Source organism: Tachypleus tridentatus, chromosome 12 (genome assembly GCF_004210375.1).
Source record: "Tachypleus tridentatus isolate NWPU-2018 chromosome 12, ASM421037v1, whole genome shotgun sequence".
Taxonomy (NCBI): domain Eukaryota; kingdom Metazoa; phylum Arthropoda; class Merostomata; order Xiphosura; family Limulidae; genus Tachypleus; species Tachypleus tridentatus.
The window spans coordinates 31,845,706-31,867,675 of record NC_134836.1 but is presented as its reverse complement, the minus strand read 5'-3'; the positions used below and the strand labels follow the sequence as shown (position 1 = coordinate 31,867,675).

Below are 21,970 nucleotides of genomic sequence, written 5' to 3'. Positions count from 1 at the left end.
ATCTAGGTTTTTGTATTGTGAAAACATTTTCATATATTTAAGTTATTTGTTGTTTATCAAGTGTAATAGGTCTATCATTCTTGGTTTATTAGTAAAGATGTGTACATGAGTCACCTTGCAACCAACACGTGATGTCTATAATAATGTTCAATAGTTCTGATACTTCCACAATGGAAGATACAATAATATATATATATGTATATGTATATGGGAGGTACCACTGTTATCCCTTTATTTTCAATCTAATAATCAGTTTGTATGAAATTTATTATAACCTGATATTTCCAAAATTTTATTAAGATATTGTTTAGAAAAAAATTTTTTTTCTTTTAAACTTTCTTTTAATCAGAATGTTTCATTTTATATATCCAGCCAGTTTCAAGGTGATTTGGTATTTGTCAGCTTATGTCCTTTAATACTCTATTTTATCTATTGCTTGCATTGTTTCTACTGACTGTAAAACATAAAAAAACTAAAACACAGCAATGATCTCAGGCCTTACTTTCAAAATGTCATCACTGTTAGCTTTGTCATGTTTTGTTTACCAAGTAATTGACTGAACCACATGCTTTTTGTTTACTGATAGAAAAGTTCAAGTTAAAAGGCTGACTGAAAGTTAACACCCTGAGACCACATTAATTAAGCCAACTCCTGAATTTAATACTGAGGAATTTTCACAGGACATTTTAGGAACTGCAGCAATAACGGTGGTGCAGTTATTCATAATAAGAAAGTAAACTTTTAAAATAAAACGAGATTTTATTGGAACATCTACATACATGTAGAATTTCCAGAACATTATAGGTTAGATTATTTACTAATTGCTAGGAATAAGATAGATCCAGTGTATTTCATGTTAAAGAAAAGAAAATTTGTATTAATATTTAAAATGTGTACATGTACAGATTAACAAATAAAACAGTTTTTTATAGAGACTTTTCATTTACAATATTATACAGCGATTCTGGAGCTTTATAAACTGAGTCTTTCATATTTAAAATAATTTGTGTTCTAGAGAACAGTAGTAGTATCAAAAGATGATATACTATAAAGTAATAGTATTTATTTTAAACAAAGTCTGTGGTGTTTAACTTAGTTTGTGTAGTAGGGAATATTCTCGATGTGCATTGCCTACTTTAGTTTATAATAATGTAACCTTCTCTTTACCAAGAAGTTTTTTAATGCTTATAATATTATACTTAGCATTAAAAGCAGCTCCATATAGTAGTTACTAAATTTGAACTTTAAACAAATAATAATTGGGTACTGAGTGTGGAACTTTAGTAAGTAGGTTTTGAGGTGAACGTTTTTGGGAAAAAAACCCAAAAAACATTGATACTTTGGGAGAGGAAAACTAAAATACCAACCTCTTTTAGCAGTAATAACATAGAATGTTTCTGTTGGTTGTATTCTATAACTGTATGTAAGTGTCTGAATGAAATAGCTTGTCATATAAGTGTTAATGCATAGCAGATTGGATTTGTGATTACTTTGTGTAAGGTTAAACCCATAATAGTCATTACTGGTTAATATAATTTTGTAAATTTGGTTTGCTTTGATTTAAAGCCTAAGGATTACTGATTTTTCCCTACCTATATGATGTTGGTGTTGCCACATTATTTGTCCGTCATTATAAACATTTTGTGTTTGTAAAAGACATTTTCACATTTCTGAGTTTTTCTAAGCTCGTAGATGCTTTATTTAAAATACCTTAATATTGTTTGCAACAACTTTTCTTTTGGATACACTTTGTTTAAAACAAGATTTATTTTTTAAAACCAGCTATGAACCTGAGCTACACCCAGGTGTTACTTACAAAATCAAAGACATTAAAGCAACAATGAAGATTTTCTCAACGGGAAGCATTACCATCACAGGTATAGAACTTCATATCTAACCTTACCATTTAAATAACTTTATTGTGACTCTCAATTTTTCAGGTTCATTAATGTGATGCATTTCATATGTGATTTGTTGTATTGTATTGCAGAAACACAAAGCACCTATTGAATAAAACAGTTTGAAACATTAGATAAACTGTCTACATTTTATATGGCTTCTACAAAAATAAAATATATTTTAATATGTGATATTTTTATGATTTTGCAGATTTGAAAATTCAAAATTTCATTATGCTTTTTCCTTTAAAAAACAGTTAAAAATGCTTAACTCTGTAGATTTCATGAATTAAACTTTCATACAATGTTTTTATTATATAAAACTAAAGTTTATCTTTGTTTTCATGCTGAAATCACTGGATGCACTTTCATTTCTGACCAAAGACATACAGTAGAAAGTAACGTTTTTGCTATACCAATATATAAATTAGACAATTTTTCAAATTTGTATATATTTAAAATTTAGTAACTCTAAATTTTTTATTCAGAGAACTGTAACTCTAAAAGTTGTTTTATTCACCCTTAAACAGTAGCCATCATCATTTGATGCTGCTACTTGCAACATTCCTGCTGTTTAAGGGTTAAATGAGTTCTGTAAAGATATTCTCATGACATATTGGGCATTTGATTGTCAGAGGATTAATGTATAACATTTGCTTTCATGTGGTTTTATTTTCTTAAGTTAGTGTTGCCAGCATAACTCGTACCTTTTCTGTAATATTATTTTATTGATTTATTAGTTTCATAGATCAATGTATGTGAAAAATCTACTTTTCCACATTTTTTTAACTATCTTGTAAACAGGTATTGAGTATAACTTATAAAGGTATTATTAATTAATGATATCAACTAATAAAAATTTGAAAATAGTTAGCAGTATTCAATATATCCAGGAATAATAATCTGTTCATGCAAGAAATGCAAAGCTGTAGGTAAATTTTCTGTTATTTTTTATTAGATTGCACTCGTTTATTGGGCTTATAACTTATGAATGTTGTGTTCTATAAAATTAAAAATGGTTTAATTTTAAGCCTCCCCCCCCTAAATTTGCTGCCATGCTAGGATAAAATGTTGTAATTTTGAAAGAAATCAATTAAAAGGAGAATTTTTTTTTTTTTTCTTTTTTCCCCGCTGGTGTAGAGGAGGACATTAAGAAAATTAAAGATTTCAGACTGAGTTTGACCTGCTGTATAAGGGTCAAAGTGATTTCTTTGAAATTTGGTATATAAAGTTAGGAGAACTGGGAAATTACCATGTAATAAATGTGAGAAAGTGTTTTGATTAACAGGGGCAATTATACAGATGGTAGAAAACCCAAAGTTTTTGTTCCTGTTAATTAGACACTGGGTGTCGTGCAGTTTTTTGGCAGCATAAAAGATGACCATGTGTCTCGATACTAATGTAGTAGTTGTTGAACAGACTGACAGTGTGAAAGTTTGGTAAGAATTGATATTCATATTGTAGTTATTTAGGAGAGGAACTTAGTTAAAACTTGGTAAGTGACAACACTGTGTAGTAGTTGCTTAGGATAGGAACGTAGTGAAAGCTTGGTAAGTAACAATAGTCATGTAGTGGTTGCTTATCAGTGTAACACAGTGTAATTTGGTACATAACAATACTTGCATAGTAGTTGCTCAACAGGTGAACACAATGATAGTATTGGTATATACCAATGCTCTGTACATTTTCTACTTACACTATTTGCTATGCATCTGTTCACTGACTGCTGTTAATCATTCAATAAAATGGAAAGTTAAACTGTAAAAATATATAGTAGATTTTCTATTTTTATTTGATTGTTGTCAGAAAGAGTTTAAAAAATGTATGACTATCTACTTTTTTGTAATGAAATATATTAATTTTATATTGTTTTAAAAAAATACAATTGTGTATTAACATGCTTGTTATGGGAAAATGTATTTTCAGGTTTTTTGTTTTGTTTTGTGGTCTTTATTTCACATTGTTAAATTATTTAATTTATTTTCAGCTCCGTCTGTGGCAAATGTCCAAAGTGCTGTAGAGCACATTTTCCCCTTAGTGTACGAGTTCCGTAAAGAATCATTTGTTGAGAATGTAGACGTTCCTGCAGATGTTTGTATCAGAAGCACCAAAGCCCATTGCAATAAAAGCTCCAGAACCAAAGAACAGTATATAATCTCTGAAGATGATGATGAGATAGATGATTTCTGTGACTCTTCAGACTAAATGCTTACCTCATAATCTTTTGGTTCAGTCTGTACTGTGAAGAAGTTGAAACCATTTGTAGTTGGTTATTAACTGGCATTTTCTTTTCTTTCTGTATTATAAGTAAAGAGAACAAACTGTAATTGCATTATTGAATTTCGTTGGTAACGGATACTGAAAAGCTGAAGTGTTTCTCTTATTTCAACATAACTAGAGCTTGAAAAGGTCAGTTTCTGGAGATAATGTTGCATCAGAGCTAGTGATTTAAGTTTTGGATTTGTTGTTATTCATTGTGTGAATTTTTTTTGAATGCCATTAAAGGATTATTAAAGTTTGTTTTAGTAGGATCTCGGTACACTGCTAAAGAATAATTTTTAAAAAGCTTCCACCAACAAGATATCAGGAAGCTGATTTGGAATATTGGCTTTGATTTTGTACTGTTGTACTTGTATAACCTGATTTCTGAGATTAGTTTTCAATATAGAAGGAAAATGACTTGAAAATTGTGTTAGCTAGTCTAATTGAAAACTCTTATCAGAAGTGATATAATTTTACAGTAGGAAACATTTATGTTCTTATGCACATTTCTGCTTACAGTCAAACTATTTGGTAAGTTCTTTCAGAGTGACAGAATGTTCTGTTTAGCTTTTGTTAGAATTTGACATCAGTAGAATCTTAAAACTCCCTTGAATCTGTGTGCTAGATGTTTTCACCTGGAATAGGCAAGATTTCCTTTGCTAAATTAATGGTAGTCTGTTGTATTTAAAATATTTTCATTTGTTTGACCTAAAACATTTAAAGATAGCTTCCTGAAATGAAGTACTACTGTAAGTTTTTCTTTTGGGATTAATAAAGTGTATCTTTCAGATGTAAAAGCTTTAATCTTTACAACTTCTGTTTGTGTTTATTTTATTTTGAGGAGTGAATAAAAGTGCACTTTAAATTTTTTTTGTGGTCCAGAAGTATTGAGCACTTTTTTGACAGTTTTTATTGTTATACGTAGTAACACTGGTAATGTTGAAGTTGTATAATTATAATTTCTAGCTATAAGAAAACGTTTCTGACATTTGGGTTTCTGAAATGCAAGGCTTGTATTATTTGGCACATTATAACAATCTTCACTCTTATGAAATATTTAAGTTGATTACTGCTAGATTATTCTTTGCAGTTTTATTGATTCTTGCATTGGAAACGTTTTATTTGCAGTCATGTAATACACATGTAAACATTATAAAAAAGGTACATCTTGTTATTTACTTAATGAAAGAAAACTGCACCAAGTATGTGGTATTTAGGATGTTAATGTGGTTTACATTTTGCAACATGCCTGTTAGCATTGTAAGACCAGACATATAAAAATCTTTACAAAAACAGTGACAAGTTACTGAAGAGAATGAATACTTGATGTTACTGAAAGAGTAAGTTTGTTCAGAAAGTTTTTTGTTATTTGGCCATGGGGAAATACTTTACTATGATAGGATAATTTTTTGTTGGAATTTCCAAACATCTGTATTAAAAGAATGATTTGTTTCTGCTACCGAAATAGGTTGCAAGGGCATGTGGTTTAAGGTTTTTAAATTGATTCTAAATGAAGTGTTTCTTCCTTGCCTTTTCGTAAGATAGTGTTTTACCAATAAAGGTAAGCTTGCTTAATACTAACAGCTAAAGATAAACTTATTTATATTCAAAGACATTTATGAAAACTTGAAGTTAACAAGTAGTAGTTGTTAGAAGCAAACATGAAAGCATGATTTATTACATAATTCATTGAAGGGGATAAGTTACTGAATAATAGAGGTTACTTTACAAGTTATGTTTGAAATAGTTTCAAAAGCTGAAAACAGTATAAAGAAATTTTTTCTGGCTTCTTCCTTGTTGAAGACAGCCAGTGTTAAATTTGTTAACTCAAACATTAAAATGCTTTATATCATAAGTATATTTTAAAAAATAGTTTTTTATTGGAATGTGAAGCAACTATTTTTCTTTCATGTAACCACTGGAGCTGAAAGGTTCAGGGTCAACTGAGTGATAGCCAACTCGGTGACAATTCATTGACAGTATTACTAGTTGACAGAAAACTGCAATAATATTACCAGTCAACAGGCAATTCAGGACAACACGTTTGCCAACAATATTATCACTTGCCAATAGACTTATTGATATTTCAAATATACCAGTGGTACAGCCAATAGTAGACTAGGCAAGTGCTTATGGCTGTCGAAGTAAAATAATTAGTTCAGTTCTTTGGCAAGACTGTAGCTTTTATATTGTATAAATTATTATTGTATCAGTTTTTGCTGTAAGACATCTGTAATCCATTAAATTTCAATATTTTTTATATTCTTTTTTTATTCAGTTAATTTTCAGAGTATAAATTCAGTAATTTGCAAACTTGTTTTGTGTCTGTCAAATCATTGTAATTTTGTATTTATCTATTCATAATGCAACAGTTCAGTGATGTACGTTGTAAATGTGATTGATTCATGTACATGTAAACATACATGCATTCCCGTAAGTAAATATAATAACAATTTCATCTCATGATACAATTGTCAGCAATATGCTGTTGACAAGTTGGTTTTCCAACGAGGTGTATTTCAAAAACTTATCCAGTTGATGACCTGTCTTTCGATATAATTCATTGTCACCAAGTTGGCTGTTGCCCAGATGTTACTGAACCAGTTAAGCTTTGGGTAATATTTCTAAGTGCAAGATAAGCCTTTGATTTTAAATATTAAAGATGTACAGTTTTTTCTTACAGTTCATTACAAGTAATTTCATTGATACTTGGAAATATTGTGATAGAGTAGAAAGGAAATGAGCTTGGAGTGTTCTGTTTAGTTGGAGCAAGTCATTTACATCTCGACATCGGCATGTGTAATAATCTTTTTAGAAGGGAAACTTTGTGGTAGCTAGTTTTTAAAAATAACATTCTATATGATCTTTTAACCCTTTAAAAATTTAATTTAAAATTTCTTATAGTATTGAGTACTAAAACTAAATTCTAAATAAATTTCTTTTCCTTATCTGAATATATTTTTAAAAATTTCTGATAAGGTAGTGAAAAATATTGAAATAAGTTATTTTACCTCATTGTATGAGATAAAAAAAAAATAGCAAAGATTTTAGTTAATATTTAAGAATACATGTAAGATTGAAATATGTTGAAACATATTTGCCAACTTTTCCAACTGAGCTTATCTAGTTTCAGAAAACAATTTCTGTAACTTTCAAATCAATATATTACAGTAATAAAGTATGTTTAGTGAAGCAAAGAATTTCTTAAAAGATCTTTTAAAATTTTGTGCATTTATGGTTTGTTTCTGAGTGTTGTGAACTTTGCAATTAGAAATCATTTTTCACCATAACAGGAGCTCTAGATAGCTAATATTTTTGTTGCAAAAAAAAAAGAGAAAAAAGTACAAAGTACTATTAAAGACTTTTTATTTAATTTAGATTAATGTAGATTTTTACACTAACCTATAATTTTTCATTGTTGACTTTAGTCATTTTTAAAAGATAAGCTACATTATTAATTATCTAGACTATATGCTGTTGTGATATTCTGATGTATGACAGAAAGGACAAAGATATAGTCAACACTAGTTATAGTAAAGTGAAATTTGTCTGCCATGCATCACACTGTATTACATGTTTTAATAGGTTTTCATCCTAGAAGACCAGAAAGAAACTCATACATGCTAATTTGAGGTTTAAGATTGAAAGCTGCAGCCTTTAATATTAACTTGTGTAAACAAAATCTAGCACATGTGTATAACCTTATGATGTTCAATGTACACAGATCTATGGAAGATTATAAAAGTTACATGAATTTAAAAAAAGTTGCAATAAAGGACTGTATTAATAAAAACCTACAAACAGAAAATGCAAATGGAAGAAGAACACAAATCATTTATATTTTCAAGGGACGTGGTATGTTTGGGTAAACTAATTATTTTTAAAATAATGGAATAGATCTTCTGAATAACTGGAGATTCAACAAGATATCTATTGCAGAGTATTACTGAGTTTCTCATAATACCTGATTTCAAGAGTATGAGAAAGAGTGGATACAACATAAAGCTACAAAATTTTACAATGATGCACAGCATCCATACATGTTGGACGATTGACTGGTGCTTCTACAGGACTGGAACTATTTTCTGAAAGTGATTAAGCTGAGATAATTTAACTTAAGTACAACAGGATTTACTTTATAGGTAACATCAACTACCCAGAACAACTAGTGTTATCCTGTGATTAATCATTGTCATTCAAACCTTGAAGAGAATTGCTGTTTATGATCTTGAATAATGTGTGATGTTACAGGTGTGCTACTCATAAGCAGAGGAGATGTAACCTCAACAGAATGATAAGTGAGCTAGGACTTTTTGTTCATGTGTTATGGAAAGATTACACATATTCATAATATGTGATAAACTTCGAATCATAGTTATATTTGTATTTAAAAAGACAAAAAACACTTTGATTATATATCACACAAATATAACCTATACTTTTGGATTTACAAAAATCAATAAATGCGTTGTTTACAGTTGTTATTAGTAATTATTTGAACTGGTTTTGAAAATTACCTTTAGAAAAGAGAATATTAGTTGATAATTTTTACATCATTGATATTCCACATAGAATGCAGACAAAAGTTGCATACCCCTTCCACCTCCAAAGATGATTTCAGAAGTTGCCAAGTGTTTCAAAGCTTAATTTATAATTAAAGCTCATGTAAAAATCAACTACAACTTTTTTACACTTAAACATTGAAGTAGTTGATTTCAAAATTGTTGAACTGATATTAACTTTATTGTTATATTAATTTTTTGCCTTGATTACACATACCATGATGATAAAAGAGCAGCTGAAGATTAGAAGTTCCTCGGAGGAAGATGGTGAACCATTTTGACCAGGTTCAGATTGGAATAAAATATTTTGATAATGTAGAAAGTCTGATGATGAATGTAGTTTCAAAAATAGTTGTTTTTTAGTAATCTGAGTTATCTAAATTAAAAGTGAGGGCTAGGCTGATATGAGAGATTAAATCAATTACCTACTGTTGCCTTAGTGATGTTTTGGTAAATATCCTAATGAATGAGTTTAATTATAAATCTTAATATATAGCAAGTAACTTTTTGTGCTAGTAAATATATCTTTTAATTAATTTTTTTCTAGTAAATAGTTGAATTGCAGCATGAATTCTAGTGCACACTTACTTAATTCCCCAGTTCAACAGAATGGAACCATGAGATGCTACCGAAAAAACCCTGAAATGATGCTCGTCATATATACAAACACATACAAATTCTTAGTTAGTTACTATTGAAAACAAAACTGTATGAAAAGAAACTGTCAAAAATTATTTGGGAGAACAATTTCTTGTCTTTCATTATTTCTTACAAAAGGTGCAGAATAAATGTTTTGTATTTTTTATGTAAACTTGGTATGCCACTTTAATGTAAATGGAAAAAGTTTAAAGGAGTATTATAATTTTTCTGGAATAGGCTAGATTTTTTTTTATATACCATTTATTGTGTATATGACCATGTACATGGAAAGTATCAATCTGTTAATATTTTAAAAGTATTGCATCATATTAACAGCATAAATACAAAAATGCTTTGTTTCTAATAAGTTACAAAGTGGTTTTTGTATCTACACCTTATTTCATATTTCATAACGTGGTGATTTTATATTTTTTTAGGTTTATTTCCTTTTGATCTACTGCTATTTAGTCTGTTGCCAATGGGAGTAGACAAACTGGAATTTTACTGGTTCGTAATACTAGCTACCAATTATTTTCATATTAAACACTGAAGGAACAGTTGGTGAAATGGTTCTATTGTTTTTTTTTACTGGTTCGTAATACTAGCTGCCAATTATTTTCATATTAAACACTAAAGGAACAGTTGGTGAAATGGTTCTATTGTGTTTTTTTTTGTTCATAACTGCTTGATTTGTTAAAAAATCTTTACAGACCAGAATTTAAATGTATTATCAAATATTTGTTTATTGATACATGTGTTGTACAACTAATAACAGGTTATAAGTAATGTATTAAAGCTTAAGGATTTTAGAATGATTTTTAAATTAAAAATTGGATAGTACTGGAAGTAAATATCTAAATTAAATGTGGAAAAAAAACTTTAAAGTAGAATACTGTTCAAATAAAAAAAACACAAAGAAATTTATTTGTTATTAATCACAAAGCTACACAATTGGCTATCTATGCTCTGTCCATTGAGGGTATTGAAACCTGAATATTAACACTGAGTTGTGAGACCTGCCACCCCGTTGTTGTGTGTGTATGTGATTTAAGTTTATTTAGAAGTTAGTTAACGATACTAAGTGGCCTTACTGGATTGTAAAAAGAAGTTATCAGTGTGTACTGTTGACAGTTTTCTCTTCCCAAAGTAGCTGGTCAAAATCAGTAGTAGTAGCAGGTGGTCTTAGTAACTTTGTGATAACAAGGCATGTTTGGTGGTAAAGGGATTTGAACATTAGATCCTCGAAAAACGTTTAAGGCTAAAATATAACAGAGTACAGACAACTCGTATTTCTTTGTCCTTAATAGCAAATAAACACAGTAGCAATATTTGAAAGACTTGTATAGTGGAATAAATGTGCTAGTTTTGATTATTTTCATGACAGTTGATTTAATCCTGATTTTAATTGAGTGTTGTAACATTGGTAAACTGTAAGGACATGTTTAAACTAAGAACAGGCACTAAAGAGAGCCAAACTAATGAATAAAAACAATATGTTGAAGAAAGTCATTAATACAATGTTAAAAATATAAGAAACAAAATGAGTGGCTATAGAGCACTGGTCAGAACAGAAGATTTTGATGTCGCAATAATTGAAACCTTGTTAAATATAGACAATTTTGATCAGGAATTAATTTGAAATACAAAGTTATAGGTTATTTAGTAGGGATATAGTATAAAAAGAGGGGAAGGAGCGGTTTTGAATGTAAAATATGTGTTTAACTTGAGGATATCAAAAGTAATAGCAATGAAGTTGAACCAGTTTGGGTTTCTGTTAGTGATTGTAAAGAGAGAAGGCTTTTAGTTAGAACTTTTCAAAGACCACCAGATAAAACTGGTGAAATCAGTTGGAAACTCTGAAGTGAGATAAAGAATTCAGCTGTTAAGTAGGTAATAATTATGGAAATTTTTAATTTCAGGTATATAGATTAGGAAATTTCAAGTCAAATCATTAGGGAGACAAGTTTTTACAATTTTTTTAGGATGGTTTTCTTCATTAATTGGTGAGGAGGAATGCTATTTTATATTTAAATTGTAATATAGCTTAGGGGACATTGCTGAATTAAGTTTGATGTTTTACTGATATGAAGATAAGAAATAATAAAATTTTGGTTACAAACTTAATAATTTTGAAGAGGTGAGACAAGAATTATTTGTTGTGGATTGGACAGTTGAATTAATTGAAGACACTGATAAGTGTGGAAAGATTTTAAAAATAAATTGTTGAATATTCAAAACAAGCACATTCTATATAAAAGAAAAAAGGTGGCTACAAGTCAAAAATCAGATTGGCTCAAAAAGGGTATAAAGGATAAAATTAAAGAAAAAGTTATAAATCTAAGAAATTTAAACTGACTACAGTGAGGGGGAGATTTGGAAGTTTGTTTTAAATAAAGTTAGTCAAATGGAAAATCAGAAAACCTTTATGGGAAAAACAAAATGGTAGGCTGAAAATGTAAAAATTAATTGTAAGGACTTTAACTAAATTAATGATAAGCAAAACGTTAGGATGGGAGTGAAGCCTTTGATATGATGACACAGAATATGATGATCATAGAATGGCTGGGTTGTTAAATTTAACTTTTTCTTCTGATTTCACTAATGAAGATCTAAGCAGTATTTCTCATCCTGAACAGTTGCAAGGTGGAAACAAAATGATCAAATTTACCAAATGGTTTTGAAAGAGGTTAAGGATTTGATATGTGAGTCACTTACTACTGTTTCTTTTCTAAGTTATTGAAAAGTGAAGATTGAAAGTTGGCTAATATTACTTCTCTTTCCAAAGTGATAAAATTTTCTCAGTAACAATAGGCCTATCAGTCTTCCATCACTGGTAGAAGAAGGTTTTGAAAGTCTGATAGAACTTTTCTTGCAAAACCATTTATCAAAGTTTAAAATTTTGTTGGATAGTCAGTAAGGTTTTACTAGGGTACAGTCATGCCTAACAAATCTTCTGATATTCTTTGAATAAGTTACTTCTCATGTAGATGAGTGTACAGGTGTGGATATTCAGAAACCATCTGACCAAGCATCATATAAGTTGCTTCTAAAAACGTATCTCTGTAGGTGTGGGGTACAGCTTGGCTCATTGGACAGAAAACTGGCTGGATGTAAGAAAGAAGAGGGTTGTTATAAATGGAGGTAGACAAACTGATTTAATATCATAAGTGGGGCTCAGTCATAGTACCTTTGCTGTTTATGATTTATATCAATGAAATAGATGAAAGTATAGTCATTGGTCTAGGGTATTACTGGCTATGAGGAAGATGCTGCTGCATTATAAAAGGATTTAGATCCTCTAGTGAATTAGATCAATAAATGACAATAATGTCATCATATAGGTCATTGATTAGGCCAGATAAGAAGTACCATGTTTGTTGTTGGATTGATTACCTTTAGAATGGTCATTGAATTATTGGAAATTATTCATAAAATGGCTACTAAGCTGATATTTGGGATGGAATCATTGTGATTTTTGGATAGGCTATGATCTTTGAAATTCTTTCCTCATCAAGAAAAGAAGATTTAGGTGTCTGATTGAGGTGTTTAAGATCATAATGGGAATTGTTGATGTTGATGCATTATCTTTTTTGTACTTAATGGTGTGAATTGTAAGGCTAGGGGGGACATTAATTTTGGGAAGGTAGAACTCATTTTCATCTAAAACAGCTTTATTGTTCTAACAGGGTTGTAGGTGAGTTAGGTGTAGGGAATGGTTGATAAATATTTGAATAAGAGCTGGCTTCAAATGTTTTGCTTTTATTGTAGGATTTAATATAGTGGACAGGACAGCCTAAAACTGCTATTAAAATTCTGTACACTCTATTCTTTATGTCTCCCAAAACTAATCTTAAAATCATTTATCTTTTTGTATCATGATACTAATCACAAAGGTTTTTATACTCTTTCATGTCTTCCAGAAGTAATCCTAAATATTTTTCATATTCCTTTATCTAATCCCAGATCTTAAATGTTCTTTGTGTGTGTGTCTGTCTCCTAAATATAATCCCACATTTTTAGGAAACCTCTGTTAGTTGTTTTAGTTGATGTATTCCAATACTTAGTCTCAAATTTTCAGGTTGTCTTGTACTTATTTCATTTAATATACTCCAAACTAGTCTGCTACTTTCAAGAAAAGTATGTTTTTCATCTGGTGTATACCATACTACTTTGATACTTTGATAAAGTCAAACTGTGATTCATTACAAATTCTTCCTGACAACCTATCCATCCACAGCAATGTACAAGCATATCTCCATATTTCTATATATATATATATATCAAATATAAATGTGTCTTTTTATTTAAAATAAATTTCACAATTAGTGCCCATGCTATTATTTTATGCAGCACATGCTAAAAAATGTACATCTGCTTTAGAGATGTATCTTTTTATATTTTTCTATTTTCAAGGGAGCAGAATTACCAGCAAGTATGTTATATCTAAATATACAGCATAGTACATACACCACACAAAATGGAGTACAATTAGAATGTTTCAACACCATGTCAATCATCCTTCAGTTTCATTGTTATATGAATGGTTGGTTATTCAGCATATGCTATAGTGTTCTCACACAGTTTGGTCTCATTTTTACTCTGAACTGGATGACAGAATTTAGTTTTCAGTTTGTCTATGAAACTTAATGTATAATCATAGTGTTGAGAACTGGCTACATACACCTTAAAGCAGGGGTGTGCAACAGGCGGCCCGCGGGCCACAACCCGGCCCGCCAAGCCATTTAGTGTGGCCCTAGTTGTTGTAATCTAACCATGTGGCCTGATCTGTAATCCAACGCAAATGGAATATTTTTAAAAGCATCGATCCTACGGGATTCCCAGGCTTCGACTCGACAAACTTCTAAAATTATCTTTGCTAGAGAGGAGCAGGCCGAATTCGATTGGTCGGCCTCCTTAGGGCATGAATAGGTGACGTGCACTAGCACTATTGTCTACGACTCAACGTCATGTCCTGAACCTCGTCTTCGCCCACTGGCGACAATTTTCCCTAACCTCTGCTGTCCGTCATTCATTATTGGTGAAAATTTTATTACCTTTTACAGTTACTACAAGAGATTGAAGGTAAATTGATTATTATTTAGCATATTGTTGTGACTTTACTGAATTTATTAAAATTTTTGCTTTCAGATGCATCTGATTCTATGTACAGTGTGACCTCGTTATTCGCGGGGGTTACGTTCTTTACCCTCCCGCGAATAGCGAAAAACCGCGAATATTGGATGCAGTTTTAAAACGTATATGTATGCGATTATATACTATATGAAATGCTTCCCAAACACTAATGATACTTATACTCATTGATGCAGTAATAATGTAGCAATATTGCATACTGTTATGTATTTCACTAAATTGTACCGTGCGTTACCGGGCTGTGCTTTGCCGTTTGCGTTGTTGGGGAAGCTGAGGCAGTCAGCCAATAGCAGTCCAATCTTGTTTGGTGAAGACGACAATTGATAAAAACGGCTTGATTGAGTAAATACAACAGAAATTTCCTCGAAAAGCCCTTTCAGTCTCTGTGACCTACAAAAACGCAGTTCGCGCATAACCCGCGAATATGCGGGGCCGCGAATGGCGAACCGCGAATAGGCGAGGTCACACTGTATTTTGCTATTCTCAATTAATTTAAGTACCGGAAGGCTATGATCGGGATGCCAATTTAGAAACATGTGTTTGTGAATGTATGGCAGAAAAGGGAAAGCCTTTCAGTGATGGAGAATTTATTAAAAATTGTTTAACAATATTCACAGAATATGCATGTCCAGAGAAAAAATATTTGGTGGAGCAAACTAGCCTTTCCCGCTTTACTGTCTCACACAGGACAAAAGATCTTTCAGAGGACATCAAAGAAACTTTGAAAGAGAGATTGAATTCGTGTGAAGCTTTCAGTCTGGCTTTGGATGAAAGCACTGATATCAATGACACATCCCAACTTGTCATTTTCATCAGAGCTGTTACTGCAGGCTTTGATGTTTTCGAAGAGTTTTTAGATATGGCAAGCCTTTCCTCCACAACCACAGGACAGGATATTTGTGAACAAGTGCTTAAGGTTGTAGAAAAGTTTGAACTGAATCCTTATAAATTATGTGGTGTTACAACAGATGGTGCTCCTTCCATGACAGGTAGGACAAATGGATTCACCAAGAAATTTCTAACTGCAATTGGAGCACAAGACGTGGTTGTAAGCCATTGCATTATTCACCAAGAGAGCTTGTGCACCAAAGTTCTGGATTTTGCAGAAGTCATGAAAAATGTCGTCCAATGCGTAAATTATATTCAACACGAGGATTAAATAATTGACAATTTAAAACTTTTTTAGATGAGCTGGACAGTGAGTATTCAGATGTTTTGTACTTCTCTGCTGCACGTTGGCTTAGTAGAGCTGCTACTTTGAAGAGATTCTGGAATCTGCGAGAGAGGAGATTAAGTTCTTCATGGAGAGCAATCGTCAGAATGTGGACTTCTTGAGCAATGAGAACTGGCTGAATGACTTAGCATTCCTCACAGACATTACACAGCATCTGTCTGATTTAAACTTAAAACTACAAGGGAAAAGTCAACTTGTGAATAAGTTGTTTGAGCATATTTGTGCTTTTGAGAAGAAATTGGAACTTTCCAGGTTCAGTTGAGAAGAGCCATATTGACCCATTTTACATGTCTTGCAACCAGGAAACTGGAATTTCCTAATCTGGATTGCACCAAATATGGAACCAGTGTACAAAAGCTGCGTGATGAGTTTGCAAACAGATTTCCAGATTTCAGACAAACTGAAATTAGATTGAAATTGTTCGCTCAACCTTTTGATTTGGCAGTGGAAGACAGTCCTGATGATTGCCAAATGGAACTCATTGAACTGCAGGCTGACATGGACACTAAAGGAAATTCTCTGAAAACAGTTTGCTAGACTTTTACAAACTCTGTGTGCGTGAAAAGTTTCCCAATTTGTCCCGTCATGCACAAAGAATTGCCTCCCTTTTTGGTAGCACCTACTGCTGTGAGCAATTTTTCTCCAAAATGAAGCTCATCAAAACCAAATGTAGAAGTCAGCTGACTGATGAACATTTGACCAGTCAGTTAAGAGTGGCAACCACTTCTGTCAAAGCTGATATTGACAAGCTCTGCAAGGACTCTAAATTTCAAGTGTCGCACTAAAATGATCACTCATGCAAAAATATAAAATATTATTGCTTGTATTTTGAGAATTTTTTTTAATTTATTGTGCATGTACACGAATAAGCTTGTTTTTTAAGTGGCCCCGCTTGATTGATGAAGTTGGTTATATGGCCCACCGACGAAAAATGTTGCACACCCCTGCCTTAAAGTGTTTGTAGCAGCCTGTGGCATTTCTTCCTAGTGAAAGATCTAATTTTTTGATACCTGTACTTATAAGCAACCATTAATAACAAACAGAGACTGCAATCTGTTGATTATAGTTCACTTCAGTTGCAAGGTACCTTCGCTGTAGTTGAATCATATGTGTGCAGTTCCAATTGTACATAGTATTAGTGTACAAATTTCACAGAAGTCCAGAGGGGTGCATTTTACATAGACAGTATAGAACCAAGCGGCTCACCCACAATGATATTAAAAACAGATTAAATAGACAAATGTATATATATATATATATATATTTCTTAAGGATTATACTATAGAAAAATACATTGAATGAACTAGTACACACACACAGAATGCTCATACTCTTCAACCTTTGCAGTGTTGTATGATCCTTTAATTGACTGATTTCATCTTAATGATTGATAAGTACTGTGCTAGTTAGATTTATGGAATAGAGTTGTTTACATACTAATTAGGCACAAAGTCCATCAAGTATGTATGGAATGCCCAAGGGAGATTCATTTCATCTTATCAAGTGAATATAGACCTTAATGATGCCCAAATGTTTATTTTATAAGCATCAGCTGAATGACCATTCATTTGGATAAAACTTAACTGATGATGTTAATTGACATTGTTTTTTAGAGTCACAGTGGTTTGCCTGGTTAAATCTAACCAATTCCACTTATTCTGGAGTTATTTTGTTCAGGCTTTGTGGATCAACAGTAAATTTCTGCTATAATCAAAATTTAAAAATAGTCACTATGTAATAGGATACTTTATAAAACTCACAAGAACTGAACTTGTGGTCTTATGAATTTAAAATGGCATGAATGGGAACATTAAAGTTTATATTGTATATTACACTTTATTCAGTTATAACCAAGTTAACCGAAAGAAATCATATTTCTGGTATTGTACAATGCGAGATAAGACAAATTAGTATTGTATCTATTTATTGAATAACATAAGAAGCAGTAGTTTTACATTGATTACTGTGTTTTTACCTAGGCTGAGAGTCCATCTAAAAACCCTGGTTGTACAAAATAATAATTATTTAATTTAAAAGAACATCTAATTTTTAGGCATACTGTATATTGTTACTAGGGTAAAGCTACCACAAATCTACTAAAAAGCAACTTAAACAGTGATTTTTAACTCTATATAATAAAAACAATATTTGATCTTTGTCGCATTCCAAGCTACATCCCCATTATGTATAAAGTAATGCTTAATAAAATATTCACCTCACCTATTGAAGAAGAAATTACAGTTCTAAATATCTTCCTATTCTGGGTATTATAATCAGTTACTGTAAAACTTAAAACTAACTTTAGTTAAGATTCTCTGCTTCTCTATACCAAAGTGCTAGTTTTCTAAATTGAATGGTAAGAGTGTAATTTTGGAATACTTCCTTGAACTTCTTACATCTATGAAAAAATAATCCATTAAAAACTATAAAATTAGCCTTTCACCCAAACAAGATTTTATTGTTTAAAACAATGGACTAGTTTTGAAGTACATTGTAACAATCAGCAAAGAGAAACTAGTTATAACTGTGCTGCCTCCATTGTTTATGTTAGTCTGTATAAAAGGTTTTTTATGTCAATACTCTTTTTTTGAGTTAGTTTGAAAGTAAGTGATAGAAACAGATTACCTTTGCTTTTTTCTTACTAATGCTGAGTCTTACTTTGAGCAAAAATACCTTAAAATCTGTTAATTAACAACTACTGGATAATTCAGGTTTTTATTAGAACATTTGTTGAGTGATTACTTCTGCTTTCCTCGACCTTTCACTTTATCAGTTTGTCCTGTTGATGATGAAGATTCTTTCCTGGCAGTGGGGATTTTGGCAGTCATAGTAGCTGGTGTTTTAAAAGAGCCACCCGCTGTTTGATTCCTGCCAGTACTTGATGGAATCTTTGTTTTGCCTCTTGATGTCTTGCGAGCACTTTGATTGGCTTCAGTGCTATCTGTGGAGAGATCACTACCTGCTCGGCTTGGTGTTCTATTGGAAGGTTGGCTTCCACTTCTGTTCGTGGGATGACTTGATGTCTTAGTATCTTTGAACAAAAAAATATGGTTTAGTTCTCATGAGAAGGGAAGAGCTATGGATTATTTTATTGAGTCTTTTTGGGAACATAAAGTTCAGTCATTCTAGCAAATATTAAAGTATATAATACCAATTATGTTCTTTTTTTCTTAAAATACATGACACTGAACGGTTTTCATCTACTCAAACTTTATGGCTCTGAAGCATACCCTCTGATGTTCACAACCTTTTGTTTAAATTTAGTGGTTTTTAAGATTGAACGAGTCCTTATTTTGTTTTGTTTTCAAGGTCTGTCATCACTGAGAGAATCTCTTAGTGGTTACTTGATTTAAATAGTATAGTGAGTTATTTATAAAGGTTCTAAGAATATGAAATAATGTATGATTTTAATTTACAGATAATATAATGAAAGTTGCTTTCTACAAGTTAAAACATTTATGGACAACATTTTAACTTTATTTTAGCCATCAGTAACTCAAATGAGCACCCAAAACACAGCTTTAAAAGGTTTTTTTTCAGTACTTAAGACCATTGATTGTGGAGTACTTATTAAGAATAAAAAATATACATTTTTTAACAGCTAAGGTATTTTTGAATACACAGAGTGGGTCGTTGCCTACCAAATCATTAAGCTATATTATTGATGGCATATTTTTTCACATCTACATCACATCTGGAATACCAATATTAATTGCTCCAGAGTGCATTTTCTTTTTTGTGCTATGTAACATTTTTTCTCTGTTGTATTTAAATAAAAAATTTGGTTGAAACCTTTATGTTTATAACTGGAAAGGGAGTGTTTTACATTTCAAATATTATTAGATTTAAAAACCTTCTTAACATGGCAAGCAACAGGAAACAAGTTCAGTCACATTAAGTCTGCTATAGTCTCTACTTGTACATATTTAACGTTTTTTGTAAAATAAATTTGTGGAAATAATCTCACTGTGGTGTAAACTGTAGAGTTAGGAGTGTTTGTTATAGTTTATATATAGAAATACTACTTGTATACTCCATTAACCACATATTCGTACTTGCATGACAAAAACTAAATTCTGTCAAGTTAAATCCAGGCCAAATTATAGTTATTTCTACACTAGAGAGTTTTTCAATCTGCATGCTTCGTAAATAAAACCAAAAGTTGATGTGTAGAAACTGACTGCTTTGCCCTTATTTTTGTCATTGACTACCTGCAAGACATGCTGAATTATGGAAAATGTACCAAGAAAGGTGGTATTAAGTATACATATACAGTATATATGTGACAAAACAGCCTCGTATACCATACAAAATGCAGTGTTCAGTGAATGCTACAAAAATGTTTCAGTTAAGCATGCCTCTAGCTCCCTTCAGTATGTTATTTGTGTAATTTTTCTTCTCAAAAGTAGCACCCTCTTTGTAAATTTATGCCTATGCATCTATGTTATAAATATATCTGATCAGTTTTATGTAGTAGTTACTTATTTTGCAATTTGGGGTGTTTATGAAACTTATTGTGATTGTGGATATTATTATTCACAGAGAACAAACATTAAACAACAAATTGTGCAGTGGTGTCAGCTGTATGAAGTTTCATAATGCTGGTGTTAGTTTCTTTGTTATTGTAATTTTTATGCTGCTTTTGGAATCGTAAGGAAAAATAATTACTTAAATGATTTTAAGTGTCTCCAGTTGACATTTACTTTTTCAGAAATTAAAAGTGTATCTTACCTGTTGGAGAGCCTTGGTGAGTTGTACATGTTGACAATGGTTGTCCAGACCTGGAGCCAAAGCTGTCAGTCTCGCTAAAAGTGGGAGAACTTTCACTATTGATATCTGCAATGCCTGAGACACGACGATGTAGAGCAGCACTTCGCTCACTTTTTTCTCGAATCTAACAGAAATGTTATAATAATCAGTTTTGTTAATACGGTTGACACGAACTGTAATGTATTTCTTATCAATAATGCATTAACATTGTAAAGTTTCTTATAAAATATAAAGATAATAAAAAACAATCTTGATTTTCATCTGTCTCTTTTTTTCTATTTTGTCTACTGCTGTTACTCAGACCTGCTTTTGATTGTGCAAGTTAAAATTCAACAAACCAGAAGGAAGTCTGAGTTGATGTCAAGTTGCCTGGAGCATTTACTCACATATGTACATCATTCGTTTGACTGGGAACCAGTAACAAACCATCAACTAAACAATTTTAATAATTACTGATAATATCTATACATGATAATAGTAACATACCACATAAAAACCTAAATTTCTAATAGTGTCTCACTGCCAAAGTTTGATATTGTCAGGCTTATTAAATGGTTAGCACTAACAAAACTTGTCTTTAACATAAACATGATTAGTAACAGCTTATTTGCCCTTAAGCTAACACAACTTCATAGAAGAATTAACATTTTCACTTTAACATAAACATGATTAAAAGAACAGCACACTCATTTTTATGCAGCTCTCAAAATTAGCACCACGTAACAAAATTTAGTCATTTGTGTTCAAGCATTAGCATTGTCAACATCTCCCACTGACATCTCCTGTGTTACATTGAGTAAAAACATGGCAAAGGCTAAAAAGTTGACAGAGTTTGAACATGGCAGAATTGTCAAGCTGCAAATGCAAGGTGTATCTCAATGTGCCATTGCTGGTGAGATTGGCCATAGTAAAACTGCTGTTTCAAATATTCTTAAAAGACCTGAGGGATATGGAATGAGAATTTCAAATGGTTGGCCCATGAACTTTCACCTGCATTAAACTTGAGGATTCATTGGGTTGTCTGGCAAAACACCAGCCAATCATCGAACCAGATTAAGGCCCTTATGAATGCAGAATGCAGCTCAAGAACAATAAGACGGCATCTACGAGAGAAAGGCTTTAAAAACCGTAAATGCCACGCCTCCTTCCACACCACGAAACAGCTCAGTTAAACTTTGCTGAGAAGCACCAAACATGGGACATAGAAAAGTGGAAGAAGGTTTTGTTCTCTGATGAGAAAAAAATTTAACCTGGATGGTCCAGATGGCTTCCAATGTTACTGGCACGATAAGGATATTCCACTGGAGACATTTTCTACATGACACAGTGGAGGAGGTTCCAACGTGATCTGGGGTGCTTTCTCCTTCCATGGAACAATGGAACTTCAGGTTATACAGGGGTGTCAAACAGCAGCTGGCTACACTGGCATGTTGGAGATAGCATCCTTATTGACT

The 21,970-nt window shown here is 31.7% G+C and overlaps 1 protein-coding gene and 2 long non-coding RNA genes across 3 annotated transcripts in view; 2 read left to right on the top strand and 1 right to left on the bottom strand.

Moving 5' to 3' along the window:
- The first annotated feature begins 1,719 nt into the window (after positions 1 to 1,719).
- Positions 1,720 to 7,357, top strand: LOC143235498 (uncharacterized). Its single transcript, XR_013019228.1, has 2 exons — positions 1,720 to 1,877; positions 3,886 to 7,357. It is a non-coding gene; the product is annotated as an uncharacterized LOC143235498 (long non-coding RNA).
- Positions 7,358 to 14,319: 6,962 nt separating this feature from the next.
- On the top strand, positions 14,320 to 20,776 carry LOC143235497 (uncharacterized). Its single transcript, XR_013019227.1, has 2 exons — positions 14,320 to 14,443; positions 20,458 to 20,776. It is a non-coding gene; the product is annotated as an uncharacterized LOC143235497 (long non-coding RNA).
- Positions 17,654 to 21,970, bottom strand: part of LOC143235496 (microtubule-actin cross-linking factor 1-like) — a 217,653-nt gene continuing 213,336 nt past the window's right edge. The window contains 2 exon segments of the mRNA XM_076473705.1: positions 17,654 to 18,777; positions 20,478 to 20,640. Coding sequence (XP_076329820.1) covers positions 18,485 to 18,777; positions 20,478 to 20,640 — 456 coding nt within the window. The 3' untranslated portion in view covers positions 17,654 to 18,484.